At 44.0% G+C, this 21,725-nt stretch overlaps 1 protein-coding gene across 4 annotated transcripts in view; it reads left to right on the top strand.

The window, feature by feature from the left end:
* The window catches only part of cep192.L (centrosomal protein 192kDa L homeolog), a 94,046-nt gene that overhangs the window by 22,094 nt on the left and 50,227 nt on the right, over window positions 1-21,725 (top strand). For 2 of the 4 annotated variants that reach the window (XM_041565456.1, XM_041565455.1), the window contains exons 8-17: window positions 3,263-3,334; window positions 3,482-3,634; window positions 5,078-5,246; window positions 5,911-6,071; window positions 6,470-6,580; window positions 6,672-7,029; window positions 7,866-8,021; window positions 8,703-8,837; window positions 17,757-17,821; window positions 18,589-18,789. In XM_041565456.1, coding sequence (XP_041421390.1) covers window positions 3,263-3,334; window positions 3,482-3,634; window positions 5,078-5,246; window positions 5,911-6,071; window positions 6,470-6,580; window positions 6,672-7,029; window positions 7,866-8,021; window positions 8,703-8,837; window positions 17,757-17,821; window positions 18,589-18,789 — 1,581 coding nt within the window. 4 annotated transcript variants of the gene reach the window in all.

Genomic DNA, 21,725 nt, shown 5'->3' with positions numbered 1-21,725 from the left:
AATTAAACGATTTAATGACATCACTGATGTGGTTGGGTGGCAGAGAGCTGGCGGCCTGCTTGGTGTGGCTCTCGCTGCTCTCAGCCTTGCACAGTTGCACTGAACTGAAGACATTCTTTCTATTACTGTGAAGTGTGAAGCTTCCTGCCTTCGCAGCCAGGTACAGATTTGGGCCGGGGGCCTTAGGTTTGCTGTTGCTGCTCGGCTGGGCGCTGGCACAGGTACATAAATACTTGGGGGCAATATGATGTGATCAGATTTATTTTTGGCTGCTGCTGGCACAGGTAAAGATTGGGGGGCAATATGATGGCTGCTGGAGGGCTGTATGATGGATGGCTGCTGAGCTTGCTGGTATGGGGAGGGGGGAAGTATAATGGACGCCTACTGGCACAGGTATGGGGGGGCAGTATGATGGATGGCTGATAAAAATGGTTGAAGGGGCCACTGCTATTAACTTCTTCATGATCTCGACAGGTTTTGGCTGGAGTATTTTTGGATCCAAGCTTTTTACAGCTTCGGATATAATAAATCTCATGTAAAGGGGTTTATTTTTTTTTTTTATTTTTTTTTACTGAAACGACCATAGATAAACCGTTGATAGATAACCCCCTGAATGTCTGATCTAGATACATAAACAAAACTCACCATCCGACGTTACTGTGTATTATAGGTATGGGGATTACATTTTGGAGGGTGCTACGAAATCTTGTGCTGTTGTATGACAAGATTTTGTGGTCCGTTAAAATGGGATCCACAAAATCTGTTCAAAATCTCCTGTGTAGTTTATCCCTAAAGCTGAATTCTTCTTGTCCAGTTGTCCATCCTGATTACATGGATGTTCAATCTCGTGTAGTTCTAGTCTACAAGAATAGGTGTGTATGTGGTGTTTAAATCCACTGTCAAAATAAAATGCTTATAGTACCCAAGATTCTTTACAAATTTAGGGTTTTGCCCATCCCATTGTACAATGCATTTTTTCAACAATTACAGAGACTGTTAATGTCCTTTGTTTGGAATCATCGGAAGCCGAGGATCCCACGTTCAGTAATGTTTACCAGCAAAAGAAAAGCTGGATTAGCTTGCCCGAATCTGCAGGCCTATTATAGGGCCACTATCTTAGACCAATTGGCTGACTGGCACTTACCTCAAGGGTCAAAAAAGTGGGTGGACATGGAACATTGGCTCTATAAATCTCTCTTTGGTCATACTGGCCTGTCCCACATTTGGACCTTTGGAAAGCACCATTACTCAAGTTTGGAACACTCGCCTCTACCACTTAAAGCCACATTGACAACTTGGTATACGGTTAAGACCAACCGGCACCTGAGCAATCCGCTTTCGATGCTGGCGCCCATATCCATTCTCAGCGAGGTGATACCAGATCTGTACTTACAGCCGTGGCTTCACCATGGCATCACAAAGATTGGGGACCTCTATGACCACAATGGTTTAAAACTCTTTTCCAACTTGACAACGCAATATGGACTACCGAACGCCCAACTGTATACATTCCTTCGGCTACAGCACTACTTAAGAGCAAACAAATGGCTGAGTGCACATCAACCAACCAGTTTCGAACTTAAGTGTTGGAACACCAGGAGGACCAAGAAAGGTACCTCTACCATTTATAACATACTGGTGCAATCCCTCACAGGCCAACCATTGTCGGCTAAAGCAGCATGGGAAAGGGACTTGAACATATCAATAGATACGGAGAGGTGGGAATATCTGTTCAGGCAGACATCCAAATTCTCTAGGGCGCTCAACCACCATGAACTGACCGCTAAAATAATGTACCGTTGGTACATGACCCCGGAAAAAATACATAAGGCCTTCCCCTGGGTACCGAATAACTGCTGGAGATGCCTAACGGGAGTAGGAACCCTGCTACACGTGTGGTGGGATTGCCCTATGGCTCAAACATACTGGACCACAGTCAACCGACTTATTACAGAAATCACGGGAATAGCCCATATACTATCACCAGAAATGGCCTTATTGGGTCACTTTACGCAGAGAATGGACAAAAACGAAAAAAGGGCAACCATTCAACTACTACTAGCTAGCAGAAGTTTATTAGCAAGACACTGGAAGAAGCCCACACTCCCTACAGCTAAAGAAATAAAACAAGAAGTGGAACGCATACAGCTATACGAAAGAACTGTCATGTGGACCGTCTGATTAGGCGGGCAACAGCTTGCTTTCACGACACAGTGAACACTTGCTCACCTATTCATGCAGATGCCGCGTAAGCCAGTACTCCATCCCTCCCCCCTCCCTCTCTCCCCTACTCTCATCTTCTTTTTTCCTTTCTTCCTCTATACAGAAATGTTGTTATAAATACCAAAAAATGTTAATAAAAAAAAAAAAAAAAAAAGAAAATCCACTGTCAAAATGCCTTCCTCAAGTCCTTTACCATTATTTGTACTGTAAGTCTATTTATTACATTTGAGTTTGTGCATCAAAAGCAGCAACATTTATCTGTGCTAATTCTCTTCTTCTGTTCTGTTAGACCATTTTGACCAAGTCTCTTTGGGACTTGCATGTGTTGTGAAAGTTTTCTATAGCTATTCTATAGCTTTATTCTACTTTTCTATAGCTATTTCTATTAGCCTTTACTTTATGTGGGCTGCTTTCTTTTATTTTTTTACTTCTCTTCTGTTTATAGAATACATGAAATGACGGCATATGGAGGTTACTGTAAAGGGGGATTGTCACCCTAAGGAATAATTCCAAATCCTATTTTATGATGCTAGTCAAGGAAAATAAACGTTGCTTACAATTTATAAATGATTTAAATCTTTGACTTTAAAATCACATGGAAGCAGGCATTTTGTGGATATTGTTTATGCACCAGAATGGGTCACCTGATGTCCATGTCCCTGCCCTAGCTTTAACCAATTAGGTAGTGAGGAGAGAAGGGGAATTTTAGGAGTGCAGGGACATCAGTGCTGAATGGAAAGTGAAAGTAATGTACTGCTCCAACTCTATGCCTCAGGAGGGCCATGCAATATGATTGGCAGCTCAGATTTTTAAATGTTTAAACGGGTATGAATTTTTGCATTAAAACATATTTCGGTTTCATGCTTAATTTTAAAAGTACTTTTATTATACAGCTTTTTGTATCTGGGTGACAGGTGTGCTTCAGCCTATATTATACTGGATATAGATATATAGGTCTATAAATTTTTTTTTTTTTTTTTTTTTTTTTATGCAAACAGTATTTAAAAGCATAATCGTTCTATGGTTCTCATTCATACAGGCATTAAGCAGAAATGACACCAGGCCTTGTAGGCAAGATTCAGACAAACTACAGTTTCTTGAAGATTATGAGGTAACAGCCAATTCTGCTTCTTTATGTTCGGTCAGGGTCAGTCATGATTTCATTGTGGGTTAAGAGCTTGTATAAAACAGGCTTATTGGCGTTATTTTGAATATAGGAAATTATTGTAGCTGTTTCATACCAGTGTTCATGTTTTAGGAAGCTTTCCAGATGCTTGATGTTCGCTTAGCTGCTACTGGCATGGATTCGGCACCAGCAAGTGATGATGAAGATGTAGAGCATGAACTGGAAAAAGCTGCACTGCAACATCTACAAAGAGAACAGTTCCTAGTGAGCGTATCAAGGCATTGTGTAGGCAGACCTGTTTCTTTAATTGATAAAGCTTTTGTTTTTTTCCCCCTCTGGTGTCTTTCTTTATAATCTACTCATCCATCCTTATTCGTAAAAGTACAGGCATTGGACCTGTTATCTAGAATGCTCGGGACCTAGGGGTTTCCGGATAACAGATCTTTGTGTAATTTGGATCTTCATACCTAAAGTCTACTAGAAAATCATGTAAAGATTACATAAACCCAGTAAGATAATTTTGCTGCCAATCAGGATTAGATCTAGCCACTGTCTTGCATCATGATTGCATAATTTTCCTTATTCATACATATCCGTTCCTGTACTAGTGGAGCTTACAATCTTATTTCTCTGCCACAACATGCAGGCAGTGTAATCAGGAATTACTTAACCTACAAATATGTTTTTTGAACTGTGGGAGGAAAATGAAGTGCCCAAAGGTAACTCTCCTAAAACTATCCAAGCCATTAGTGCCCAGCTTGGTGGTAAACCAATAATTTTAATACTGAGAGGCAGCAATGCCACATCCCAATTTTTCTATACAACTTAAAAACACTACATATGAAATGTGAAACATTTTGTAATTTATCATACTGCATTGCGGTTCTTCAAACATCAGCCAGTGCCTTCTATGACGTAACCTCTTTCTCTGCTTTGCACTGCTCAAGTCAGGGCAAAATCCTAAACTCCCTTTATAGTAGGCATCTCTAGAGCTGTCATTAAAGGAGAATTCTATATTCTGAACAAAAACTTAACCAGTTTTATATCCTAATAAATTTGAAATATAATGGAGAGAAAGCCCTCTAGTGCATTTGACTTAAAGTAAATGTAAAATGTCACTCTCCATTATGTAACAATGTAACAAAACTTATGGCCATGATTTCATATAAAATTACAAACACACCTTACCTTAACTGAGGTATAGTGCAAAAATTGAAAACTCAAGAGTGGTGGATGTTAAACATAGAGGAGCTATAAATGCTGAACCCAAAATAAGTGTTGTGTTAGCCAGAAATAACAGTTTTTCTACAGCAGCTTGAAATCAGTCAGTCAGAGGTCAAACCAAGGACTTCATGCAATGAACTGTCAATATATTCGTTTGAATCAGCAGTGATACTAGCAGTATTGTATTTCTACAACATCATCAATTCAAGAACTAATTGCAAGTTCTTGGAAATGAAAGCAGTAACTTTGGGTCACACACCAAGATTTTTTTTGAACTGTCTTTCTGTAACTGAAGCCATAGTTGCATTAGAGGCTTCCATGTATGAATTTGCCAAGAAATTGTATGAACACCTTCAGCATGGTATGACAGGTCCTCCTTCTTTATCCTTTAAAGCATTTGATGAATACTAGCTAAACTCTGCCTCTAATAAATGTCCTTGTTTTTTTTACACTCTACCTTTCAAAAGGTTCATCCTGTAATATAAAACAAATTTTATCTTTTAGGTTGGGGAGCAAAATAGACCAAGTTTCAGGCCAGGGTTAGAAGGTGGCAGCTCTGATGATGACTCTTCAAATGAACTGCTTCCCATTCCAAGTAGGGACGATGATTTTCCTAGCAGGCAATCTGCCGACGGTCGTGTTCTCTACTCTCCAAAACTAGCTGCTACTTCAGGTACAACTGCAATTTATAACTAGTGCCATCCAAATAGTGGTGCTTCCCATTCCCTTTGAATGGTGATGGTGGATTTTCTAGGGTTTTGTCCCCCCTTCCATTAAGCAAAAAAATGCTGGCATGACTGCTAGAAATCACCTAGTGTACTCTTAACGGTAATGTCCCATGTTTTAAAGTTGTCTACAGCAGTGAAATATATTTTCTATTTATATTATGAGTAAGTCTATTTAAAGTGGTATTTCACTTTTAGGACAGTTTGTATGTTCTAGAATGTCCTATGCACATTTTGATTTCTAAAATTTTCAATTTTACTTCCAGCTTTAAATCCTGCAGCCAATTGTTGCCCTGTCTTTTTACAGTGTTGGCAGTGTTACTTTTTGTCACATCTGAAAGAAAACAAATTGCAATTTTTTTCAGAATTCCACTGTCTTTATCCTAAGTTAGTTTAAAGGTGAGCTACACCCTTAAGCTAAGGTAACAGACTGCAGCCTGGTGCATGTGAAGAGTCTTCAGAGTCCACGATCTTCACTGCTATAGTGAGGTTGTTGCCTTGGTCTGGCACAAACTCAGAAAATCCATAAAAAAATGGTGGTAAATCAAGATTAAACTTTAGAACATGGCAGTCTAGTTATCTATATATCTCTTTATTTTTTTAAATTACAAGATAAACCTGAGTTTGGTGATGGCAGTAGCGGCAGTGATGATGGACAGAAGAATCTGCAAACCTCTCAGGGACAGGGACCTGTGTTCTGGAATACAGATGTAGTAGCAAGAAATGTTGCTGGAGAAGAAGATAGAAACAATGTTCAGCCTTCACAAATAGAAGTAAGTTGTTTCTTCTGTGAACGCAGATCAATGGCAATAGCTAAAAATATTAATGTTAAAACCAATATTGCATATTATGGTTGAAAATTATGCACATTTCAATATCTTATGTGTTTAGGTTTTCTCATCATTATTTTTTATTTATTTTTTGTTTTAAATGACGTCTAATAAAAATATGCTAGTAATCAGATATGTGATGGCATATTAGCTGGAGCCTGCATCAAGATCTCTATTTTTAAGGTTAACTAACTGCTGGTCACAGAACCCTGAGTCTAATATCCTCTTATTTTAAAACAGGGGGACATAATTATAATTTCAGTGTGATAGAAATGAGCACCGTTATATGGATGTACCTTACTGTATAAACATGTATTATTATATTATAATCTTCCTCATAGCAAATGGAAGATCGTATAGATCCAGTTGGCAGGGGTGCAACACTGAAGGACAGAAAGACAACTTCTAATTCACCTGAGCGAAGCAGTGTCTTAAAATCAAATATAAATTTGGTAAGTGTGACACGCTTGTACAACATATCATAGTATTTTCTGTTACTAGTACAATATTTTATATAATTCTTTTTTTTTTTTTTTATAACAGGAGGTTAAGGACAGCAGTGCAGTATTGTCAAGCTTTGATGCAGAGCCAAAATTAGATTCTCTTTATTTTAGAAACGACAGTATGAACAGTGTACAGTTGTCTACTTTACGCAAGGAGGATGAGCAAGATATTGTTAGTCTGTCTCAGATGTTTTCATCCAACCAAGTTGCATATGTTCATCCCATATCTTCAGAAATGCAGCGTATTAGTGGTGATCCATCAAAAGCCTCTTACAGTATAGCGGACACGTACTTGTCTCCATCATACAAGAAGGATTGTCCAGATTCCTCAACAGCATTGCCACCAGTGCAAGACCAGCCATTTTCGTGGAGTTTTGGTCCAACTGGATATGAAGCAGGTATACAGTTCTTTTTAATATAGAACCATTGACACGTCCCTAGGACTTCTCCCTTTTTACAGGGGGTCTGGGTCTGCTTCCTCTACACAAGGGTATCTGTAGCTGGATGGGGGCCCATAATTGTGTGTGTGTGTGTGTGTGGGGGGGGTGGCAAAAAATGGTATGCCACAGAGAAGAACCATTATTTACCTGTAAAATATATTCTTCTAAGCAGTTATTAGTGCTGTCATCTGTTTACATAAAGAATAAATACAACCCTCAACCAATTACAATAGACCAGTGATTCCAATAAATGCCCAACTTGTTTAAAGGGCTGTTCACCTTTAAGTTAACTTTAAGTATGTTATAGAATTGCTAATGCTAAATAACTTTTTAATCAGCTTTTTTTTTTAATGTATAATTTTTGAATGATTTATTCTTTTCTGCTTTCAAGTGGGGGTAACTGACCAGTGCAAGACCAGCCATGCTCTGTAATGCTACAAATTTATTGTTGTTGCTACTCTTCTTTCTTTTATTGTTTTATTTCTCCTCTTTCTATTCAGGCCATCTCCTATTCATATTAGTCTATCATTCAAATCAATGCTTCGTTACTAGGGTAATTTGAACCAAACCACTGAAATTGCAAATCGGGAGTGCCGCTGAACAAAAAAGCGAAATAACTCAAAAATCAGACGACATAATACAAATGAAAACCAACTGCAAAATGTCTCACTCACTCTCCATTTCATACTAAGTTTATTCAAAGTTGAACAACCTCTTTAAGATAATTCTCTTAAATACTACAATTATACTGTGCAAAATTGCATTTGTGGCAGAAATATGGTTTTATTTTTCAGATAGTGGAAATACTGCACATAGCGTTGTATACCGGAACGAGGAAGGAAAGTGGGTGACAGATCTTGCTTACTATAAACCCTTTGATCATGAACATGGGGCAAGCTTTTCTGGGCTTGACTCTAGTGGAGTTAAAGATGAAGATTTCATTGTGGGAAGTAAGTTCATACACAAATACAACAACATTTTGCAATACCCTTTTTTTTTAGGTTCTCTGGACTATTCATGCATTTCTGCAGCACATATTTTAATTAAACTACCTTATTTATGGAAGTGGAATCTGCCTATTTATAGTACCCCATTCTCCCCTTAATGGCTACTGTATACTCAGGGGGTTATGTATTAAAGACCGAATGCCAAAAACTCAAAATTTGAGGTTTTCTGACTCAAAAACTTTTCGGGATTTATTATACCCCAAGGATGAAAAAAGTCAGAATCCGAAAATCTAGATAGATAATAATTTCGGATTTTGATAAATAACCCCCTTTAATGTTGTTATGGCAAGAGAAATGCCGTTAAAACATTGTTTGCACTCGCAATGGTTATAGTAGCATTGAACCATGTTGCTCCTGGAGCAGCTTTCCCTTTATAATCTAGTTTTTGGCTGTTTGTGTGACTGTACCACCTTCCTCGTTGGTCCGCCTTGTGTTTTACCGTATATACTCGAGTATAAGCCGAGTTTTTCAGCACCCAAAATGTGCTGAAAACGTCTACCTCGGCTTATACTCGAGTCAGCTAAAAAGTTTCTGCTCACTCACTGATTGTAGCGTGCAGTGACTCCTTCGTGCTGCCCATCCTTCTCCCCCCTCGTGGCTTGATTCTGTTTCCTTATCCCTCAGCCCCTCCCCTCTCAGCTCTCGTCACTCAGTACTCACAGGGCCGGATTACCCACAACCACCTTGTTTTAGGGGCCCAGTTTCCAGAAACTTTGCGCGCTCCTCCCGCAAGTAAGAGAACCTTGGCACACGTGGATGGTAAGTGAGATATAGGCTGGCGTTGAGTTTCTTAAACGTAATGTGTTTAAGACTAGGACAGGCAGGGCCAGAACGAGTGGATGACTGGGGTTGTAGCTTTGCAAATGAGTAATGTGGTAAGTCTTTTACCTTCCGTTTGCCTTCTTTTTCAACAAACCACTTCAGTGCAATCATTTTGGCTTGTAACCCTCTACTGAACTCTGGCCGCAGTCGGACATTGTTGGAGTCACGGAGCAGATCGGTACGGAGTTTCTGCTGTCGCGCAGTGACTGATCAGTGTCAGAGCCAGAGTTCAGCTAGAAGCAACTGATCCACATAGCTTAGTGATTGATAATTTGGCTGGGGCCAGAGTTTATCTCTTTTGTACAATGTGCTCCTCCAGGTTTGTTGTACTACATAGGTCACACCATGACTGTAAATTACAAGCATGTCAAGTCTGAAGAAGAAAGGCACAGTGGAAAAAGTACTAGACTCAAGCTATTTGTGGATGGTGGGGAGGGGGCAAAGGTACAGGGAAAGCAGATATATATGGCATCTTAGGCATAAAAGGAAATAGAAGCAGGTGGTTTAGATAACATTAAAATAAAAGTGGGTGGTGGAAGAATTGTACATTTGACATAATGAGGGAGAACTGTTCATGTACTGTGTAGAAGAGAATGACACATGGAAATACAAAGAGGGCAAATTGCATAGAAAATGAAGGCAGAGAAATAATGTTAAAAATAATTAAAAAGGATCAGTGAAGGAGAAAAAAATATAGTAAGAAAAAAATTTAAATTGGCCATGTCCTAAAATTAATTTCTCACCCTAGGCTTATACTAGAGTCAATAAATTTTCCCCGTTTTCTTAGGTAAATTAGGTACCTCTGCTTATACTCGGGTCGGCTTATACTCGAGTATATACGGGTAATTAAAATATAATGTATGTTGTCATGTACAGGTAAAACTGATTTCTCGGTTGTCTTAGGGGGACACAGGGAATGATGGGGTTAAGCTCCACCCTCCAGGAGGCAGGACACTTGGAAATAAGTAATTAAACGGAGTGCCCTACTAGGCTTAACCCCATACACACTAATCGCCAATCAGTTTTTCAAGAGTCCTGCTTCTAGGAGGACAGACAATCCCATCCTGTGAGATAATGTTCGGCCAGCACAGGCTGGCACCTGGGGCAACACCAGGAGCAGGGGTACCTGTCTCTGCTGTGGTGAGCCACCGAGGTCAATCTCTAGCTATGGGACACACACAGACACACACAGACACACACACACACACACAGACACACACACACAGACACACACACACAGACACACACACACACACAGACACACACACACACACACACAGACACACACACAGACACACACACACACAGACACACACACACACAGACACACACACACACAGACACACACACAGACACACACACAGACACACACACAGACACACACACAGACACACACACAGACACACACACAGACACACACACAGACACACACACAGACACACACACAGACACACACACAGACACACACACAGACACACACACAGACACACACACAGACACACACACAGACACACACACAGACACACACACAGACACACACACAGACACACACACAGACACACACACAGACACACACACAGACACACACACAGACACACACACAGACACACACACAGACACACACACAGACACACACACAGACACACACACAACACAGACACACACACACACACACACACAGACACACACACAGACACACACACAGACACACACACAGACACACACACAGACACACACACACACAGACACCTTCTAGCATGCCATTTTCCCCTTACAGTGCCAGCACTTGGGAGCGTAGAGAGAGGGAGCAAATGAGTCGGGTCCGTCTGCTGGTTGAGTCGCTACTGGGACAGACTGCTAACTCCTGCACCAGAATGAGGAAGTGTCTGCACATCCCGGCAGGCAGGGAGCTCAGAAGAGCGGACGGTTCATTCCGGCAGGGATGGGGGCAAGCCCGCACCATTCTACTTTTGCGTATGCTGTTGGAACGCAATGCTTTCCAGCGGCCATCTTGGAATAATAGGCGTGAAGCATAGCAGCATGTGAAGCTCTTCGCTGGGGCACTCTTCAAAAAAGGTCAACGCTCACGACGTTCGGCATATACCAGAGTTCACTATACCACAGCAGTACAGGTGAAGTACTTTGCCTGTACCAAATGCCATGGCAAAATGCCAGGAGACCAGGGTGAGCTGCTGTGCAGACTCACCCTGGTCTCCCAGGCATCGCCTGCTTCAGGGGGCAATTCCGATCCCAGCCCAGTGGTAGTACAGCCAGTTAACTGGTCAAGAGGGAACTTCCCAGGTCCCGTCAGCCACCCACCAGAGCCACCAGCACCCCTTTTGGCAATTAAACTATCTGTCACTGGCATCACTGCAGGGGCCTTTGCCACTGGCTTTGTGCCTGAGTTTGGCTAGCGCAAGCAGTCAGACGAACTGAAGGGGCTCATGCCCACCCAGTCTCCATCTCACGAGTCGTCAGTTGACCAAGTATCCTTCCAATCAGGAGAGTTGCCACCCTCTGAGGGCTGCTCGGGAAGGCCCAAAACTCGGGAGTATACTAAGGACCGTGATATACCACATGGACGATGTTGACAGGCTTATTAAAGGGGAGCTTGTGGTATTGCATATCTCACAAAAACAGCAAAGGGAAACATCACGTTTGTTTCATAGATGGCACAAATCTACAAACTGCTTCCTGACGTATTAACCACTCCTAGACATGATACATGGGGAATGGGACAACCCAGAACGAAAGTTTCAAGCTTCAAAGAAAATTTTCTCTGTCGTCTTAGGGGGACACAGGGAACCATGGGGATTAAGCTCCATCCTCCAGGATGCAGGATACTTGAACAATTAAGGGGCGTGCCCATCAGGCTTTACCCCATACACTGTACATTCCTCTTCAGTTTTTTAAGTGTCCTGCTCCCGTGACGTTGGACCGTCGCGTGTCTCTACGTTCAGTCTTCAGCTGATACCCGGGGTGAGGCCTGCAAAACAAGGTTACCTGTTTTCAAAGAGGCAGCCCCCTACGAGGAGCGACACACCGGGGTCAACACTAGCACTAGCTAAGACCACCTAGACGTTGCCTGCGCCGAATGTCTCAGAGCAGAAGGTGTGGCGGGGTAAGTGGCACAATGTCTGCACTGTCGCAGGTCTGTCTGCCTAAAGGGTTCTTAGGAACTCCCCCTTCTCTTCCCCTAGTCCTCCCTCCTGAGTACCAGCTCTCCCTGCTTGGTCTATCATTGGGGCAGCACCGGCTCCTACCTGTTCCGGCTTATCCCTGCAAGATGTGGCTAGGCAGCCTCTGGGACGTGCGCTGAACAGGCGCATTGAGGTCAGGCTGCTGGAAGGGGAATGCCGGTGCAGGGTGCGGTGGTGCTGGCAGCCTCCTCCGTATTGCGCAGGAAGTGAAGGAAAAGACTGTGACTGTGTCTACACGACAGACTGTATCATCAAAGAAGTTCTTGAGGTGCTTAATATTTCCCAGAAGCCTAAACACACTGCGGAAGCGTCCAATCTATTCAAGAGACAACACAAATCTTCTGTTTGCTTTCCGGAGAATGACCAACTCCAAAGTTTGATTCAGAATCAGTGGAACTCACCTGAACACAAACTTCAGACGAATAAAAAGTTTAATAAATGATATCCATTTCCTAAAAGAGTAAATGGTTGGGTCTAACCCACCAGCAGTTGATGCTCCTGTGTCTAGACTCTCCAAGTCCACCACACTGCCAGTCACTGATGCAGCAGCATTTAAAGACTGGAGGGGATTTTACGAGCAATTTACTCGTCTGCAGGTTCGATGCTGCGTCCATGTCTGGCGTCGGCATGGGTGTCCAGGGCCATATAGGCATGGTCAGAATCTCTGGTTAAAGACATTCAGAGCGGAACGTCATGACAGGAACTGTTAGAATCAGCACAAGCTATTGCTGAGGCATCTAGCTATCTTTGTGATGCCACTCTGGACACATCACAAGTCACGGCCCGGACTTCAGCATTGTCTGTTGCGGCACGCAGAACTTTATGGCTCAAGAACTGGTCGGCGGATATTAGCTCCAAGAAGTCACTAACTTCGCTTCCCTTTAAGGGGCAAAGACTGTTCGGAGAGGAGTTAGAGAAAATTATTTCCCAAGCTACGGGGGGGGGGGGGTAAGAGTACTTTCCTACCGCAGGCCAGAAGCAGAGCAACCACCTCAAATAGACGGGGAAATTTTTTTCGTGGCCAAAGTGGCAGATTTAACAGCAGAAGCAACTCCCCACAGTGATCAAACTTTCGTTCAAAGGCGGGAAACATGGAAGACCAACAGGCCACACATCAAACCCGCAGAAGAGAAGCCCGCCTGACGGGGCACTCCCTCCGGAATCGTTGGAAAGTATAGGGGTCAAGTTACTTTGATTCCGGGAGGAATGGAAACATCATTCTTCGGATGTATGGGTCGAAGAAATTGTGACAGAAGGACCTAGATTTCAAAACCATGCCACCCAGGAGATTTTTCATGTCCAGGGTTCCTCACAGTTCGCAGAAAGCACAAGCTTTCCTAGATTGTATAGGAAGACTGGAGCGGTCCGGAGTAATGAGTCCAGTACCTACTACAGAGAGATTCTCCGGTTTCTACTCAAACCTTTTTACAGTACTAAAGAGGGATGGATCGCTCAGACCAGTGCTCGATCTCAAGGGTCTCAACAAATTCATCCGATCGGTAAAGTTCAAGATGGAAACTTCCGAGGTCAGTCATTCAGGGGATGGAACAAGGACAACTGTTGATGTCCCTGGATATAAAGGATGCATATCTACATGTCCCGATATGGCCTCCCCATCACCGTTATCTACGATTTGCCTTCAAGAACTTCCAATTTGTGGCACTTCCGTTTGGTCTGTCGTCCGCCCCCAGAGTCTTTACAAAGTTGATGGCGGCCACATTAAGGCTACAGGGGATTTCAGTGACACCCTTTCTGGACAATCTCCTTCTAAAAGCCAGTTCAGAGATGAGGACCTAAACAATGTAGTCCAACACAGAGCCCAGTCACAGTATGATGTTTCTAGGCCTGGAATTCGACACAATTGCACAGACTGTGAGCTTGCCCATAGACAAGCAGACCAAAATCGGAGATCAAGTCCGCTACTTAATCGCCAGTCAAAGCACGGCAATACACAAAGCAATTCAAGTGCTGGGAACAATGGTCTCCGCCATAGAAGCTGTTCCATTTGCGCAAATACACCTGCGACCTCTTTAAGCCAGCATCCTAGCAACATGGAAAGGGGGATCTTTATCTCAACCCCTGTCGCAGCAGACAAGGACAGCACTGCAATGGTGGCTGAGCCCAGAGCATCTAGCCAGGGATCAATCATGGGCAATTCTGGAGTGGGTGGTGATATCCACGGATGCCAGCCTCCAGGGATGGGGGGCGACATGGGACAAGCAGTCAGCACAAGGTCAATGGTCTCCAGACGAAGCCAGACTACCACTAAACATTCTGGAACTGAGAGCAGTGAAGCTGGCCCTAGTTCAATGGGCAGATCAACTCCGAGCAAGCCCTATACGCATTCAAAGCGACAACAGTAGCGTACATAAATCGTCAGGGAGGAACAAGAAGTTGAGCGGCGCTGGTGGAAGCCAGGCAGATTCTTTTCTGGGCAGAAATCAATTCAGTAAAGTTATCTGCAATACATATTCTGGGAGTGTCCAACACAAAAGCGGACTTTCTCAGTCGGAATCGGCTGGATCCCGGGGGAATGGGAACTACATCCAGTGACATTCCAAGAGCTTGTAGATCAATGGGGGACTCGCAGCATAGATCTAATGGCATCAAGAAACAATCGAAAAGTAACACGATTTTTCGCATGCTGCAGAGACCCATTAGCAGTGGGGGTGGATACCATGACGCAGCGCTGGCAGTTCAACCTTGCATATGTCTTTCAGCCACTTCCCATGCTGCCAAGGGTTCTGAAGAAGATCAAGATCAACAGTAATAACAGTGGCCCCATACTGGCCTCTGAGAACTTGGTTCACCGACCTGCAGGAGATGTCAGTAGCGCAACCATTTAGGTTAAAGTGCAGGCCGAACCTTCTTCAGCAAGGTCCCATAGCACACCACAACCTGGGTCTCTTCGCTTTGACGGGATGGCCTTGAGAGGTCCGTCTGGCAGACAAGGATTCGATGAAAAGGTCCTACCTATTATCCTGAGGGCTCGAAAAGCTTCATCGGCCAAGTCGTACCACAGGGTTTGGCAGACCTACTCCAAGTGGTGCGAAGAATCACATTTCCCGTTCCTGGAACTGCAATTGTCTAGGATACTATCCTTTCTACAACAGGGGCTACAAATGGGTCTCAAGCTCAGTTCACTTAGTCCAGGTGTCGGCCCTGTCAATTCTGTTTAAATCTCGTTTAGCGAATGAAGACTTGGTTCGCACGTTTCTACAAGGAGTGGCCCATATCGTGCCGCCTTTCAAGCCACCGGTAGCTAGCTGGGACCTCAATGTAGTGCTGGAGGCATTGCTGGATCCTCCGTTTGAACCAATGCATGCAATATCGGAGACATGGATCACCTACAAGGTGGTGTTTCTAGTAGCAATATCATCGACGAGATTAGCGCCCTGTCGTGTGCTCCTCCTTAGCTAATTTTGAACAAATAAGGCCGTTCTCTGCATGGTTCCTGACTTTCTACCCAAGGTAGTGTCTGCGTTTCATGTGAACCAAGAAATTGTTCTCCCGTCTCTTTGCCCAGAACCTAAGAATAAGGAACGTAGACTCCATAATCTGGATGTTGTTAGAGCACTGAGATGGTATGTGGAACGATCAAAACCTTTCCGAAAGTCTCAAGCTCTGTTCGTCATCCCATCCGGCCCCCGTCGGGGTCAGGCAGCTTCCAAGTCGACTATATCAAGGTGGATTTGAGAATCCATAAAACAAGCATATTCTGCAAAAGGAAGATAGCCGCCTGAAGGACTCGGGGCTCACTCCACTAGAACGGTGGGAGCCTCCTGGGCATGGCGAAACTCTGCTTCCTTGGAGCAGATCTGTAGGGTGGCTACCTGGTCCTCCGTCACACATTATCTAAATTAAGTTGGAGCAGTCAACTGCGCATGCGCCGAAAGTCACGAAAATTGTCGAATCGCCAGAAGACCAAAGAAGAAGATGGCCATATACATACCAGGAGTGTCCAATATAAAAGTGGACTTTCTCAGTCTAAATCAACTGGAGCTCGTGGATCACTGGGGACAACCTCGGATAGATCTGATGGCATCCAGAATATTTTTCGCTCATTACTGGCGAACAGAGTGGAAACCATGACACAGGTCTGGATGTTTGACCTGGCCTATTTCTTTCCTCCTCCTTCCCATGCTTCCTCTGGTTCTCAAGAAGATCAGACAGTCTCCCATCATAGTAATAGTAGTGGCCCCATACTGGCCTCGGAGGACCTGGTTCTCTGATCATCCGAATCTGTCTGTGGCACAGCCAATCCGCTTGGACCAGATCGTCTTTGACAAGGACCCATAGTTAAGCCCAACTCTGGTCTCTTCGCTTTAATGGGATCTGTTGGAGTCATGGACTAGCAGAGGAAGTAATCTCAACGATGCTGAAGGCACAAAAACCCACCTTGTCAAAATCATATCACAGAGTGTGGCACTCTTATTCTAATTAGTGTAAAGAGTCCAACCTGCCCTTTCACGAACTCAACATACCTCTAATTCTGTTATTTCTGCTAAAGGGCCTACAGCTAGGCCTAAAGATCGGCTCCCTCATGGTGCAAGTGTCTGCCTTATCTATCCTATTTCAACATGGGCTAGCCATGAAAGATACAATACATGCATTTCTCCTGGGGGTGGCACATATGGTTCCCTTTCACCCACTAGTTGAGGGTTGGGACCTTAATCTGGTGCTTGAGGCACAGCTGAATCCCCAATTTGAACCATTGAGCCCCATATTGGATACTTGGCTCACATGGAAGGTGGTATTTATAGTGGCGATTTCGTCAACCAGGAGAGTGTCTGAGCTGAGCACACTATCCTGCGAACCCTCATTCCTGGCTTTCCACAAGGATAAGGCGGTATTTCACACGGTACCTGCATTCCTACCTGAGGTAGTGTCATCCTTCCACATAAATCACCAGATTGTAGTACCGTCGCAATGCTCAGATCCTAAGAACAACAGAGAGACTACATCACAACCTAGACTTCATTAGAGCGCTTCGGTGGTATCTGGAACGGTCAAAATCTTCCTCCGTTCATACTACCAGTGGACAAGCAGCATCAAAAGTCACTATCCCTAGGTGGATCAGACAGACCGTCAGACAAGCCTACCTGTCAAAGGAAAGGACCCCACCATACAGAATCCGAGCCCACTTGGCAATGGGAGCCTCATGGGCGTGGAGTAACTCTGCCTTGCTTTTTTGGGCCAAACTGATTGGTGAATACAGTGTATGTATGCCTAGTAGGGCATGCCCCTTAATTATTTCCAAGCATCCTGGAGGGTGGAGCTTAACACTATCGTTCCCTGTGTCCCCCTTTTGACTACAGAGAAACAGATTTAACAGTGAGTATCAAAAAATCAAATGTTTGCTTCAGAAACACTGCTGCTGTGTAGCAATGAAGGCAATTAAAATAGGGCTAAATGGCACAGGTTAAATAGTAACTGATAAGCTCTGTAAAATAGAAGGGTATTCTACAGAGCTTATTTGCTTTACTTGAGCCTTTTCTCCTTTGAATGGCTGCATCCATTACAAAACAGCAACTTGTTTATATAAACTGAAGTACTTTTTCTGTTGCAAGCACACCCGTTTTACCAGTGCAGGACAACCGTATATTATTTTTTAGTGTTACTTTAATAATGTTTGTGTTTCATTCTGTTGACATAGCTGATGCCTTAGCCATGATTCAAGAAGATCAAAACGAATTTGAAGAAGAACATAGATTCATACAGGTAAAAAATTTTTCTAGTTTATCATATATGTATTTAAAAGGGCATGAATTTACTGTTTCAATAGTTTTTATTGGATTTTTCAAAGATAATTTTTAAACATTTCAAAAAGAAAGGTGTATTATAGTGAAATTAGTAATATTATTTACATAAAACTTAGAATTATATTGATAAGTTACAGCAACAGTAGCAAATAATGTTGATACAGACAATAAAGATACTGTATATGCAATAAGAACAATAATAATCCAATATCATTAGTATTATAGTAACTTCAACATCAATGATTATGCCAAACATAGATTTGAAAAAGGGCATGAATTTACAATCTAACCGTGAATTCCCAATGACTCATTAGATGGATACTTTGTCACCCCTGAAAAAACGGCGAGGGGGGGGGGGAATATTTCATGACTATAAAAAAAAAAGTCTCCTGGGAATCCAGAAAATCGGCGAATCAGTTGTGAAGTGCATAAAAACGTTATGCTTGGTTTTTGTTTTTTTTTTTGGAGTCCCTTAACTGTTTTAATCTGCAAAGCTGCATAACCTTTAAAAATACCTGTTGTAAGTGATGTTTCTTGTAGAAGGTAAGCAAAGTAATAAGGTGAGGATTACTGCAGGTAGATATTCCTCAAGTTTTAGTATGTAAATAAAGCATGTATTTAGCTTGGGCAGCATGAGTATAAATTGGCAATCTTTGTGAGAAACAATTTTCATAAAATTAGTACTTTCTAATGGCATTGTAGTTAAATACTATTTCTTACCTGCAGGAGGAGAAGATGGATTTAGATAACTGTTCTCATAACATGGCTGAAACTTCATGGAAAATTCCAGTGAGCACTAATGTATTACTTAAAACATCTCCGGAGCCCTTAGAGGATGCAAGTTATTTGCGTCTTTCATTGGGAGAGTTTTTTGGTCAACGGTCGGAGGCGTTGGGTTGCTTAGGTGGTGGTCAAGATGTAAAAAGGGTAAGTGCAACAACAAGGCTAAAAGTGCACATATCTGTTTCTCAACACAATTCACTTCTGCTTTAGTGTGTTTGGCAAAGACAGCATCAGGGCCTTCCATGATCACCATAGACCAGGGGTGCCCAGACTTTGTTACACTGGGATCTACTCTTGACACCTGCCCCCATCAGAAGATCTACCTTGGTAACGCACAGCAATTTTTTGACCAAGCCCATTTTTGACCACACCTCCTAATTACCATGTTAACTACACAAAATTTGGCTGGTTATGAAAGTTTAAACACACTCCCTTTGCTGCTCAGCCCTCTCTTCTGTGTCCCTGCTTGTTGCTGACGGCTCTCCCTTCTGTGCACCCGTTTGTTGCTGTCAGCTCTCTCTTCTGTGTCTCTGCTTGTTGCTGTCAGCCCTCCCTTTTGTTTCCCTGCTTGTTGCTCAGCTCTCCCTTGTGTCCCTGCTTGTTGCTGTCAGCCCTCCTTTTTGTGTCTTTGCTTGTTGTTTGGCTTCTAAAGATCAGAAGTGAGCCATTTCAACCTTTCTCTGTCGTCTCAGGGGGACACAGGGAACAGCTGGGGTTAAGCTCCACCCTCCGGAGGCAGGACACTTGAATAATTGATTAAAGGGGCGTGACCTAGGGTCTGGCTTAACCCGGTGCTACGCCAACCTAATCAGTTTTTAAGTGTCCTGCTAGGAGGTAGGACATGCACTTCTACATATATATCTACAGAAGAATTCATCAGACAAGGGGTCTCCCCAGAGCAGGGCTACCTGTTTCAACAGGGGACCTCCTTCGTTGGATTCATACCGGGGTCTCTTCCTAGCCCTTGGGCTATAACGACCATCCATTAATACCCACTCCTGCTAAGGATACAGGGTCTCTGGGCCGGTATGACTTCTGTGAGTAACCAGAATTATCTTAACACACTCACTTGCCTGCTCAACCCCCCCCCCCCCTCTGCCTTGCATTTATGCCTGCCGTGGTTCTTCTATGGGGCTTACAACAGGGGGAACACGCAGACTGGCAGGACTCCTAACTGTTTGGAGCCTGTTTGCTTACTTATGACACTCTGGCCCTGCCTGCACGCTGCCCTAAGGACGGACTCGTAGCTCTCAGCAGCGACGCGAGTCTCCCTGCTTCTTCTCCCTGCGCATGGACGCCATTTTCGCTGCGCGCCGTAGCTGGAACGCACACATGCGTTCCACGGCGCCATTTTGGGTTCACTCGCGCCGAAAGCAGCGCATTCTCTCACACGCTGCGGGTTACAGCAGGGGCATAGGCGGACAAGTCCTTCAGTCCTGGGACATACTCTCTACCACTAATAGAGCAGTATTCAGCCTTAACAATAACAGCTGTAGCACTTCTCTGCAGGTTCCCAGTACCTTTGCCAAACCTATTCAGCAGGTACCATAGACATTGCAATGGCAGAAGGTAAGTCAGGGGGGCTATTCCCAAGGCCGGGGGGGAGAGCACCAGCAGTGGCACGCCAGCTACGGTCACTTATTTCATGTGCACCAAATGCAATGCTAAAACTTCAGGGGGTCAGGGCGAGCCTCTCTGCAAATCCTGTTCCAGGGGGCAGGGTTCTGTTTCCATTCCAGGAACCTCTCCTTCAGGGCCTCCATCTGATATTTCTAATATAGAAGACATCACCTTAGATGGGGGCGCAAGCACTTCCGCAGCTCCAACGGCTCCTCCTTGGGCTATTCAGCTATCACAATCATTGGCCTCTCTTCAAAGTTTACCCGCCATTGCAGACAACTTGGGAAAGGCTCTAGCCAAGTTAGGCCAGAAATCCAGCGGCAAACGCAAAAGAGCAGACCCCTCTAAAGGGGAGTCTTCCTTTGTTCCTCATTCGGACTGCTCCTCAGCAGGAGCAGATTCATCTCACTCCGAAGGCGAACTTCCTCTTTCTGACGTGTCTTCTGGAGAAGAGGATGAGGACGAAGCGTCCAGACACCGTGAACCTCAACATGACGTTGACAACATTATCAGGAGTGTTCTAGAAGTACTAAAAATTACTCCTTCACCTGATCAACAATCTCAAGAGGCCAGCTTATTCAAGAGGCAACAAAAAGCCTCTACGGATTTTCCGGCTCACGATCAACTCATTGCCATAGTTAATGACGAATGGAATACTCCTGAACGAAAGTTTCAGGCTTCCCGAAAATTCTCCAAATCCTATCCCTTTCCAAAGGACTGGGTGGACAAGTGGTCCATGCCACCTATGGTTGACGCACCAGTTTCTAGGCTTTCAAGAACCACAGCTCTTCCAGTCACTGATGCGGCGGCATTCAAGGACCCTACCGATAGACGGCTGGAGGGTTTCTTGAGATCCCTATACTCATCTGCCGGATCTACACTACGCCCTGTCCTGGCTTCTACCTGGGTATCCAGGGCCATACAGACATGGGCTGAGTCTCTCGTCAAGGACATTCAAGAGGGAGTTCCCAGAACTGAACTTCTCTCCACAGCACAAGCGATCGCTGAAGTCTCTGCATATATGTGTGATGCTACTCTGGACGCTGCCCAGATTACGGCTCGCACTTCAGCTCTATCAGTAGCAGCCCGTAGAACCCTTTGGCTTAAGAGTTGGACGGCGGATATCAGTTCCAAGAAGTCCCTTACTTCACTGCCTTTCAAGGGTCAGAAACTCTTTGGAGAGGAATTAGAGAAGATCATCTCTCAGGCCACTGGAGGAAAAAGCTCTTTTCTCCCTCAACCTAAATCCAAAACACCTTCCTCCTTCAGACGAGGCAAAAATTTTCGTGGCCAAAGTGGTCGTTACACCAGGCATAGCAATTCCCCACACCGTTCCAACTTCCGAACAAAGACCGGCGATAAGGGACGTTCAGCGTGGAAACCGAACAAGTTCCATAACAAGCCTCCAGCAGACAAGTCCACTTCAGCTTGACGGGTCACCCCCTCCGGGGTCACGGCAA

The sequence above is a fragment of the Xenopus laevis genome, chromosome 6L (genome assembly GCF_017654675.1).
Source record: "Xenopus laevis strain J_2021 chromosome 6L, Xenopus_laevis_v10.1, whole genome shotgun sequence".
Lineage (NCBI taxonomy): Eukaryota > Metazoa > Chordata > Amphibia > Anura > Pipidae > Xenopus > Xenopus laevis.
The sequence above is the reverse complement of the archived record's forward strand: the minus strand, read 5'-3'. Positions and strand labels throughout refer to the sequence as shown.